Consider the following 12,019-nt stretch of genomic DNA (forward strand, 5'->3'; position numbering starts at 1 on the left):
TAAGGAGCAAAAGAAAAAAAAAGAGCAAAACAAATTGTAAACAAAAGGTGAAATGTGGAAATGTGTCATCCCAGTGCCCAAAGATGCCCTTCCTTCATATCTTCAAGGAAGCTGTGCCTTGTGCTGTGCAGTTCTTGTGTTCAGTCTTCACAGGCATGTGCTAGTGAATCAAGTGAAGATAGTACAGACGCCTTCAAGTGAGAGAGAGGTGTCCTCTTCCTGCACCAGGTGGCCCCAGCCTGGGCTGCTCATACCCTCACCACCACTTCCTCCTCACAAGAAAGCGCGCGTTCCCGTTCAATGCCAAAATCAAAACCAAACCTCCCCGAAAAAGGCGGGGAAAACTTTGATCCTGACGCTTCACGGAAGAGAAGGTCCCTGTTAGAGGAGGGTCAGCCAGCCTTGGGGAAATGTGAGCACCCCCACCCCACCCCAGGCATGGCAGTACCTGGGATCCCCAGTACCACCCCAGCTCCTCGCCCCTCAGGGTGGGGAGCCCTTGACCTCAGGGTCATCTGAAGCCAGCTGTCCTTGTCTCCTGGGTCCTTTCCTCCGCCTGTTAGATTTAAGATCAGCGGTGATGGGAAGCCCCGGCCTCTCACGAGACACGCCATCCGAGACACAGGGCTCGGGACACACGTGTGTCAGGTGGTGCGCACACCAGCCGGAGCGCCCCTCACAGGGAGCACAGTGGCCTGGGCTGCAGCATTGCTTCCTAATTGTGGACTCTGGGCGCCTCCTCACCCCACTCCTCGCTGCCTCCCCAGTCCAGTGTTCAGACCACACCCGTGGCCCGGGCACCCCCACCCAGCAACAGAGTGGCCCCCAGAGCTCCAGCCAACCAGGACAAGAAGGAGGAGGGGGGACCATGGCAGAGGGCATCAGGCCTTTAGAGAGCCCTGTCTCAGATCTCACTGCTGTGGAAGCTGCCTTGTGTTTTGCTGAGAAGGGTGGTTGATGTGAAGTGTCTGAGCCCCCAAAACTGGCTGTCAGATAAACCCCAAAGAAAACTGAGAGCTGTCAAATTAACCTGGGACTGTGTTCAAGCCACCCCCTGGTTTCCCTCTAGTCCACAATTTCCTCCAGGCACCTGCTAAGGCTGCTTGTGCCCGGCAGTGCAGAGCGCCACTGTTGGGCCCACTTCTGACATCTGTGCAAACGTGGCGATGGGGTGCTTCACGCGCCGTGTCCGCCTCCATCTCCCGCGTGCTTCTCCTGGTCGTATTCCTAGGCATGACCCAGGAACTGCTTCCCAAAGACGTGATCGGGCTCGTTCTCAGCCCTGTGATTGTCCTTCCATCTTTCATCTACGTGATGGATAGATGTATGGCTAGTTTCTGGGTGTGGCGGCTCTGATGGGGTTTGTTTCCGGGTTTTGCCATGAAGCTAGTGCTGATGATGGCAGCCCCTGGCGCTCAGTCTAACAGGAGGCCTCTCACATCGCCCGCAGTCACTACGTGCCACATCCCCAGTGCCTCCTGTTCAGTTTCTACCGTGCCCTTGTTTTGCCACCTCAGCTAAGCGCTCTCTGGGCCATAGGAAATTAGTCACTTCTCAGTGTGTCACAGCCCTCTTTACCTGGCCCCAGTGCAGTGCTCTGCACATAGAAGGTACGGGAATGAAGCCAACCCTACTCGTATTTACACCGTGAGCAGCAGCCTGCGATGTGTACAGGGCAGCAGTCAGCGCTTTATAAACACCCCTCCCGTGAGGAGCTCCTAGCTCCAGCTTCCCGGCACCATCGCAGCTCCCCAGCCGCAGTTCTTTGAAAACTGCTGGTTCCCATGTTAGAGGGAGATGGTGGCTCCTGCCATTAAAGGTCCTATCGGCCATGTGATGTGCTCCACTCTCTCTCTGGGCCTCCCAGCCTCAGCCCCTCCCACCCTGGTCACCCCAACACTTAGGGCCCCATATTACAACTCACTGTTCCGTCTTTGCCAAGGAAAACCGCCTAGAACTTCACTCAGCAATATGCTTTGCTGCATATTTGTCCACTGCCTTATTCATTCAGCTAATATTTCTTAAGTAGTTGGATATGCCGGGTGGCAGGCAAGTCTGGGTCTATTAATGCAGAGACAAGAAGGACAGTCTCAGCCTTCATGGCATCTCGTCACCTGCTGGGAAGATTCCTGGCAGAGAATTAAAGTGTATCGTCCCAAGGGCTGTCCTTGGCAAGTTGTGTGAGGGAGCAACTCACCCCAGACTAGCTCACCCTGGGGATTAGAGAAGCCTCCTGGGCAGGTGTCTAGACTGAGGCCAGCGTGGTGAGGAAAACCATTGGGGTGGTCAACAGGAGGCTGGCAAGCCCTAGTGAGAAACCAGAACTGTATCCTGAAACCAATAGGAGCTTGACGAGTATCAAAGAATATCTACAGAGAAGGCTGTTAATATACTCTAATTTTTTGTCTAGCTCTATATCTCCATATGGCTAGATATTTTTATATACTTCAGAAGCCAGAGTAGCTTGTAGCAGAATTGACTGCAGACGGAGATGTGAGAATCTAGCTATCTTCCATTAAGCCAGACATAAAAGAGATTTCCAAAAATAAAAAATAATGACATTCTTCTCAGTAACTAATGGTCTTTGTTTTGGAAAATGGTTTGTTTGTTTTTTTCATAAAAATGTTTTAGCAAGTAGTGGGTTTGTGATTGCTATCAGTGAAGAAAAAAGTATTTTAAGATTGATAGAAAGGCAATGGGAACCACTGAAGGGTTTTTAAGTGGAGAGATGGCATGATGAGATTTCTCTCTCAGAAGGTCACCCTTGATGGTGATCTAAAATGAGATGGCGGAAGTCAGAGTTCAGAGAAACAGACGGATTCCAAAGGACTCAGGACTTAACAGTTCACAGAGCTGGTGAGCTGGCTTGTGCTGTGGATGGACATCCGTGTTATTCCCCAGGAGCGGGGACACGGGAAGAGATACGGGACCGATGACGAGTTTTGTCTGGGACGTGCTCCATCTTACATGTCTCTGGAGCCTCTGAGGGGACGTGTTGGGCAATCTGGCTGTGTGGCTCCAGGGGGCAGCACCTGGATGGGGGCGGGGGGGCGGGGTAGGAGTCTCCACCAGACGTGTGAAAACTAAAGCCCTGGGGACACACGAGCCCCTGGGGACAGATGTGGAGAGAGAGGAGGAATGATCCTAACAGGACCTTAGGGACACCAGCCAGCGTGTTAAGGACACAGACTGGAGGCAGCGGCTCTCAGGGGCACTCAGGGAGTGACCAGAGGCTCAAAAGACCAAGAAAGTGTGATTCTCCAGAAGCCAGAGGGGCATGGGGGTAGGGGGCGGGGAGGGTCCAGTGTCCCGGGAGGGTGTGGAGAGCGAAGGAGGCACCGCTGACCAAGCAGAGGGTTTTCCGGGTAACCTGGATAAAGAGGGAAAAGCAATTTAACGGATAGAATACCAGACAGGGAGTTTCTGGAAGGCAGGGACGCCGTCTGAGCTCTCTTTCTAGCTTTGTGGCTCAGGTTCTTAGTGATGCTTGAGCAGGCACTGTGATTCCGCTGATTTCACTGTAACCGAGCTACCTGAAGTACTCTGGCCTTCCCTGTGTCTGAACTCCACGATGAACTGCTCGCATTAAATGTGCAGTGTTTCCTCAAGAGTCTGCGGCAGGACTTCCCGACCCCTGGGTCCCAGTCACAGGTGGGCTGAGGTAGTGATCCCTTCAGCGCACAGGGCGGCGGGGAGGGCCCGAAGCTGCCAGGCCAGGTGTGAGGGCTCCCTCTGTCCTGTGTGTCACACCCGTACAGCCCTCTGTGTGTGCCGCGACGTGGAGGCCACTGGACAGCCACAGCAGGGCGGGTGGTTCCTGTACAGGTGCCGCCTCTCAGTGTCACTGAGCAGTCCTGTCACTCTGTCCTGATGAACCCATAACCCACCCCAGCATGCTCCTGACACACAGTACACAGGCAGCCACCGTGGAGAGGCCCCCACCTGCTTTACAGTTCAGAGCCTAGCATCTGATAAAGGCTTTCAGATCACCAAGACAGAACATAAAGGGTGCTTTCCCAGCCCCCAGTGACCAGCCTTTTAAAATAAGATAAGGATGCTTTTGGAAAGACTTCATTGTTCTAAACCATCACATTCATTTATACCTGCCCTGTAACCTCCATCTCTCCCTTGGCTGGGGAACCAGCTTCAGGCTGCACTGAGCTGAGAGTCGCGCCCGCCACCTGGGGGCTTTGATGCAAATCTCACCCCCAGTGCAGCTCTCCAGGGTCCTGTAGTTGAGCTGGGAAGATGAAAAATAACCCTGTAAGACACCATACAAGTATCAGACAGTAATAATAGCTAAATATATACGTAATATGCTTTTAGACGTTTTTCAGGCTCTGTTTTAAATGCTTTACATGTACAAACTCATTATTTCTCATATCCTTATGAGGTGAGTGTAGTTGTTATTTGCATATTACAGATGAGAAAACTGAAGTTCAAAGAAGTTGTTTTCTAACTAAAGCCTCAGGTTACATGTACTTCCCTGGTGGCTCAGACGGTAGGGCGTCTGCCTACAATGCGGGAGACTCGGGTTCGATCCCTGGGTTGGGAAGATCCCCTGGAGAAGGAAATGGCAACCCACTCCAGTATTCTTGTCTGGAAAATCCCATGGACAGAGGAGCCTGGCAGGCTACAGTCTATGGGTTCGAAAAGAGTCAGACACAACTGAGCGACTTCAGTTCATTTTCACTAAGGTCACGTGATAATTGCAGAGCTGGGATTCGAACCCGGGTATTCTGGCTCTAGAGACTGCTCTCAGTCACTCAGCCTCCTCTACTCTTTCGTCCCTCCGTCATTACTCCAGAGCATTGTTCGGGCCCTTGAAGTAAGAATAAATGCATTCTCAGTCCCCTGTCTTTGAACAGCCTGACAAAATGCCTGGCTATCCTCTCCATGGTTGAAACCACACTCAACCTTTAAAACTCGACTAAAAGCCCCCACCCTCTTTGAAGTTTCACCCCCGAGGTTTGGCTCCGCCCTTTGATGCCTCGTGGCTTCCTTCCTGGACCTCCTTGCCTGGTTCTGACTTTTCCCTTTCTGGATGTCTTCCTTTTCCCGGGGAGATCAGGAGCTGCGTGGCAGCAAGGACCAGACCATGCACCTTACTCGTGTCTCCCGTGGAAGCTGCAAGTGCCCCCGGGGCCCCTGGGGGACTCTTCTGACTGGGCTTCTCTGTGTAGACATGGCCTGCCTGGCAGTCCCCTCTAAAATCAGCCAAGACCTTTAGAGATAGAGTTCTAGTCCACGTAACTTCCACATGATACAACATGAACAATCCTTTGCTGCTCTCAGTTGGAAAATCAGTTGTTTGCTTGTTTTCAGAAGAACTTTGACTTTATTTGAAAATCTCCTTACCAAGTAATAACATAATATGGCTCTTCAAAATGCAAGCTGTTTCCTCCTTCCTCTTTTGAGTATGTGGTTATTGCTTTTGAAGAAGACAAAGTAAAGGAAGTGTTTCCTGTTTGCAGAGGCTCACGTTGAACCTACAGAAAGAGCAGGCCGGTGTCAAAACACCCCAGAACCTAGAGCTCCTGTAACTTTCTGCTTTTTAAGCACTTTTTTCTATCACAGCTTGGAGTTTAGTTGTGTTTTTTGTTGTTGGTTTTTTTGTTTTGTTTTACTTTGCTTATTCTTTCACTCTCACTCCCTTTGAAGAATAAAATGTTACAGATTCACCCAAAGGCTCACCCCCTTTTCGCACTGTCCTGTCCTGAAGCAGGTGTCTTGTGTGTCTGCCTTTGACTGTGTCCACTGCCTGCGTGTATTTGTATCTTTGCCACCTGTGTGTATATCAGGGCTTCTCAGCCAGGACACTGTGGGCCTTTCAGTCCAGGCTGTCCTTTGTTGTGGGGTCTGTCCTGTGCATTAGAGGGTGCTTAGTAGCAGCCGTCAGAGAAGGCAATGGCACCCCACTCCAGTGTTCTTGCCTGGAGAATCCCAGGGATGGGGGAGCCTGGTGGGCTGCCATCTATGGGGTCACACAGAGTCGGACACGACTGGAGCGACTTAGCAGCATCAGCAGTAGCAGGCGTGGCCCCTGCTTCCTAAAAACCAACAGCACCCACCACCCTCTCCCCAGACTCCTCCCCACCCTCTAAGATGACCAAAAATGCCTCCAGACATCTGCCCCCAAATATTCCCTGGGTATTGGGGGCAGAATCACCACGTGTGTGTGTGTGTGTGTGTGTGTGTACACATACATATGTATCCATAAAATAGGTTACACAGAATTATTCTAAACATTTTAAAATTTATGTAAATAGTTTTATATACACATATTCTTATGTAGCTTTCTTTGTTCATTCAATATTGTGTTTTTGAGATGTATCCGTTAGATCTAGTTCATTTATTCTAGCTGCACATGTAATAGTCTTTTTTTTTTATTTTACTTTATTTTACTTTACAATACTGTATTGGTTTTGCCATACATTGACATGAATCCGCCACAGATGTACATGAGTTCCCAATCCTGAACCACCCTCCCACCTCCCACCCCATATCATCTCTCTGGATCATCCCTGTGCACCAGCCCCAAGCATCCTGTATCCTGTATCAAACATAGACTGGCAATTCGTTTCTTACATGATTGTATACATGTTTCAGTGCCATTCTCCCAAATCATCCCACCCTCTCCCTCTCCCTCTCCCTCAGAGTCCAAAGTCCATTCTATACATCTGTGTCTCTTTTGCTGTCTTGCATACAGGGTCATCAATACCATCTTTCTAAATTCCATATATATGTGTTAGTATACTGTATTGGTGTTTTTCTTTCTGGCTTACTTCACTCTGTATAACCGGCTCCAGTTTCATCCATCTCATTAGAACTGATTCAAATGTATTCTTTTTAATGGCTGAGTAATACTCCATTGTGTATATGTACCACAGCTTTCTTATCCATTCATCTGCTGGTGGAGATCTAGGTTGTTTCCATGTCCTGGCTATTACAAACAGCGCTGCAATGAACATTGGGGTACATGTGTCTCTTTCAATTCTGGTTTCCTCGGTGTGTATGCCCAGTAGTGGGATTGCTGGGTCGTATGGCAGTTGTATTTGCAATTTTTTAAGGAATCTCCACGCTGTTCTCCATAGTGGCTGTACTAGTTTGCATTCCCACCAACAGTGTAAGAGGGTTCCCTTTTCTCCACACCCTCTCCAGCATCTATTGCTTGTAGACTTTTGGATCACAGCCATTCTGACTGGTGTGAAATGGTACCTCATTGTGGTCTTGATTTGCATTTCTCTGATAATGAGTGATGTTGAGCATCTTTTCATGTGTTTGTTAGCCATCCATATGTCTTCTTTGGAGAAATGTCTATTTAGTTCTTTGGCCCATTTTTTGATTGGGTCGTTTATTTTTCTGGAATTGAGCTGCATAAGTTGCTTGTATATTTTTGAGATTAGTTGTTTGTCAGTTGCTTCATTTGCTATTATTTTCTCTCATTCAGAAGGCTGTCTTTTATAGTCTTTTATAAAATGGAACCACTCACTGGTTTATTTCCCTACTTAGGGACAGTTGAATTTTTTTACGCTTTCTTAATATTATAATCAGTGCTTCAGAGAATATCCTTCTAAATGCCCCTTGAGGCACTCATAGCTCCCTGGAGATAAAATTGCTAGACTATAGAATATCCTCAGTTTTACTAGATGTTGACACATTGTTCTCTGAAATGTTTGTGCCAATGTAAACTCTCATCAACACTATAGAATTCCCATTTCCTTCACATCACCCCCATCCTTGGTATTGTTAGACATTTTATTTTTGCCAGTCTTACAGTTATGAAATGACTTAGTGCTGTTTTAATTTGCGTTTCCCATGCTAGTGAGGTTGAACATCTTTTCTTATGTTTATTGATTCAGGGTTTCCTCTTCTGTAAATTGTTTTTTCATATGCATTCTCCACTTTTCTCATGCATTCTCCACGCTTCTCTTGTGTTATTTATTTTTTCTCATTGATTCTTTATATATTCTGCATACTGCTTTGTCAGTTATATGTTACACATGTCTTCTCTTAATCTATACTTTGTCTTCTAGCTCTCTTGTTTTTAATCACACAGAGTTCTTATTTGTTGTAATTGTTAGCAACCCTTTTTTGTGTGATTTATGCTTCATATTTTGGTTTTAGAAATCCTTTCCCATCCCAGCAACATAAAGAATATCTCTTATTTCTTCTAAAATGTTTAGTAACAGCCTAGCTTGACAGATTTAAATCTTTAATCTAATGGGGTTTATTTTAAACTAAGCTTACTTTGTTTGTGGCGTGAGGTCTAATTCTGTCTTTTACCCGTTTCCATGTCTTTTACCCGTTGTCCCAGTACTGCTCACTAAGTGGTGTCTCTCCTGCTGGCTTCCAGGGCCCCCTCCATCATGTGCTAAGTGGCCATGTTTACTTCTGATTTCTCAGCCTGTTTCTTTGCACTGCTCACCCATCACGTGCTCATGCCATCCTACTTTAATTCTTGTTGTCTGACACTAAGTCCTAGTAACTGGTAGATGAAAGTCCTCCCTTATACTTCTTGAAAGTATTCAGGTCTAGTTTTGACCCTTAATTTCAGGCTGTCTCGTTCCACCAAAACACACAACACACATGCACGCACGCACGCACGCATGCACACACACACACACAGCTTTAGCTGCATGTAGCAGCAGCATGAAATCACAGAAACCTAAGCAAGGTGTGGGTCTGTCTCGTGTGAAACAAATCAGATGTTAACAGCCCCAAACTGTCGGGAGCGGTTGCCGCCCCCGGTCTCCTCTTCTCTTGCTGCCGCCCTGTCCTCAGCGTGGGGCCAGGAAGGAGGAGGAGGCACTGAGGAGGGCTGCGTCCCTCCCTTGAAGGCCCCCTCTCGGGGTCCCGCATGCCTTCTTGCTTGCGAACCATAGGCCCAACTGAGTCCACCGGGGGATGCTGAGAATGTGTTGTAGTAACTATGTCACCAAAAGAAATCTTATTTTTAATAAGAATGTGGATATTGAGAGTCAGCCCACCATCTCTGCTACACTCTGGAATTGGCAGGGTGTGGAAAGATGCCAGTTTGGAGCCTTCTCAGGCAGGAATGGACTGTCTTTCCACTCATACGCTTCAATCAAGCTTACCATTTTTCATAGAGACTTGCAGATCTTCTGTTAGATTTAATTCATACGGACCTATGAGTGAGTGTGAGAGCTGTTAGTTGCTCAGTCATGTCTGACTCTTTGCGACCCCATGGACCACCAGATTCCTCTGTCCGTAGGATTTCCCAGACAAGAATACTGAAGTGGGTTGCCATTTCCTTCAGGGGATCCTCCCGACTCAGAGATCAAACCCACGTCTCTTGTGTTGCAGGTAGACTGTTTACCATCTGAGTCACCAGGGAAGCCCTCCTGAGTACCTAAATAGTTACTGTTATTCTTTGTAAATAGGAAATTTTTGCAGTTACATTTTCTCAGTGATCACAGGCAAGGGATGTTACTGATATTTTTGTATCTTGTATCCCGTCTTGTTAGTCCTCATGTTCTAGGTAAGACGGTCGTCCTGTGTGAATGACAGTTCTGTTTCTTCCCTTCCATCCTGCTGCAGTTTCTTTCACAATTGGTTGGTCTGTCTTCATGACGCAGCGACTTGTGTTGAATGCAAGAGGTGGTAATAGGCATTCTTGCCTCTTCATCCAGTTTTATCAAATTATTTTTATATCTGTTGAGTGAGCATTTGGTTTTTCTCTTTTAATTTGTTAATGTGTGAATTACATTGCTATATTTTCTAAGATTTCTGATATATCTTGTTGGATAAGATGGTACTTTTTTAACATTGTTGGATTGAGTTTGTTGATATTTTATCTAGGATTATTGTACTTGTCCATAAATTTAAAGTGGCTGTTTTATGATAGCCTTCTCTGATTTTGGAAACAGCGTTGCATAGCCTCAGAAAATTAGATGGAGGGCTCTTTTCCTTTTCCCTTCTCTAGAACAATTTGTATAAGACAGCAGGTCCTTAAAATTTTCATGGACTTCACCTGTAGATTTTTAGTAGGTAGATCCTTAAGTATTATTTCAGTGACACTAATGGCTAAAAGTCTTGTCAAATTTTCTATTTCTTCTTGTAATGTTCTATTAAAGTATAACATACAGAAAAGTTAGCATATAAAGGGACTCATACAGATGTACTTTTGTGTTTGTTTTACTCAGTATTACGTTGAGAGATTTCACCACATTGTTGCGTAGACTCGTAGCCTCTTTCAGACCCGAGGCCTCCGCTCCTGAACCCAGATAGGTGCCAGCGCCCAGGTGGGTCTGAGTTAGTAGAGTGTGCCCGCCCTCATACCTGTCCCTGCTTCTTTACCGCGCTGGTTTCCACAGCTTGATTCTGCCACCCTAGGGGCTCTGTCTCCCCTTTGTGTTCAGCTCTGCTTTTGAAATATTTTTTAAATTTTATCCACAAGTATTTATAGTAGGAAAAATTTTAGGTTTTCTTAGTCTCTAAATCTTCCAGAACCAGAAGACATCTAGAAACAGATTGAAGTTGATCAATTACAAAGTTGGCATATGGGTAAAAAAAACATCCATTTTTTTAAAAGCAGCATGAGGTGCATACTTTCTTTTCTTCCTATTGTGGCTTTTGTTTACTGATGACATAGAAAAGGCAAGAAGTGACCTCGCCATAAATGTTAAGTTATCCAGAAAGCCACACGGAGGACAGGCCTGAACTGCTTGTCCCCCTGTGGAGGATTTACCTTTACATTCTCAGGCCTGTCCCCCAACCTGGGGTTTATCTCCACCTGCAGTCTCTCTCTCTGTGCTGACCTTGCTCGGAATTTACTTAAATTTTAAAAAAGAACAAGAAGAGGGAGGAGCAGCATTTTAAAGAGCTGCTGACGGAAGCTCCAGGTCTCTGGTTGCGCACCCCGAGTTGGCCTCCTTGCGGCTTCTCCAGAGCCCAGCGGAGTCGGGACGGCATCGGTGGCGACACCATGGGGCTGAGGTTAGGAGTGAATGCATGCGTCTTCCACCACCTTCCGCAGTCAGAGGGCACAAGTCCCTTTGGCAGCATCCACCCGCTCCGTTTCTCTCTGCACATCTCCTGCAGGCTGCCGATTGCAGCCTGTTGATGGAAGGGCTGCAGGGCCCTTACCGCTTGTGCACAGCACATCCATCTGACATCTTACCTCCAGTCTGCAGCTGTGACTGTGTCACTGGAGAAGGCTGTGCCAAGCGTTACAAGGCTTCCTCGCCTCCATTTCTGATCTCTGTGCGATGATCTCTTTCTAGGGAGGAATGATCAACTGGAACCGTCTTTTCCCTCCTCTGCGTCAGCGAAGAAACGTTAACTATCAGGATGGTCAGCGAGCTGAACAGCCAGCGTCCCCACCTCTAGAGGTTTCAGAGGAGCAGGTAATGTAACCACCCGGTACTTGCCCTAAATCCAGGCTTCACACCTGCGGCAGTTTTGGTGAACAGTACTTGAAAGAATTCAAGCGTATATTGATAAATAGAGATCTTGATACCAGGTAAACTGCCAGCTATACCCATTTTAGACATTTGGGCCCTGTCATTGACTTCTCTGGGTCTTATGACTTTGAGGAGGATATAATTTCAAAAAAAAATTGCATTGCAATTGCTTATTTTTAAGTGTATGACATTTCATATGTATACAACTACTGAACCTGGTTCACTGCAAGGGCTCGGAGAGAAGGAAGCGGACGGTCCAGGAGCTTCTCTGTCTGTATGGTTTTAACTTTAGGAATCAGGTAAATGTTTCACAGGTTCAAAAAGCAAATCAACACTGGGGACAACCATAAAACTACAAGTCAACTGAAGTAAATGTTCCAACTGTATCTTAAGGGAATGATATAAGAAAGGGGGAAAATTAATTTCAGTTGCTTGTGAACATAATATGTCCTCTGCCTAAAAGAAAGAAAGAAAGAAAGAAGAACTGCAAACAAAGCTCAAACTCCTCATGTCGGTACGAATACAGCAATTCTGAAATTCTGTTGTGTGTAGGCTTCCCAGGTGGTGCTAGTGGTAAAGAACCTACCTGCCAG

The 12,019-nt window shown here is 46.9% G+C and overlaps 1 protein-coding gene across 1 annotated transcript in view; it reads left to right on the forward strand.

Annotated features, from left to right (window-relative positions):
• The window catches only part of UBAC2 (UBA domain containing 2), a 170,655-nt gene that overhangs the window by 143,689 nt on the left and 14,947 nt on the right, over nt 1-12,019 (forward strand). Inside the window, exon 8 of the mRNA XM_015098251.3 lies at nt 11,247-11,369. Within this exon, the coding sequence (XP_014953737.1) occupies nt 11,247-11,369 (123 nt within the window). The remainder of the gene's footprint in view (nt 1-11,246; nt 11,370-12,019) is intronic.

The sequence above is a fragment of the Ovis aries genome, chromosome 10 (genome assembly GCF_016772045.2).
Source record: "Ovis aries strain OAR_USU_Benz2616 breed Rambouillet chromosome 10, ARS-UI_Ramb_v3.0, whole genome shotgun sequence".
Classification (NCBI taxonomy): Eukaryota; Metazoa; Chordata; class Mammalia; order Artiodactyla; family Bovidae; genus Ovis; species Ovis aries.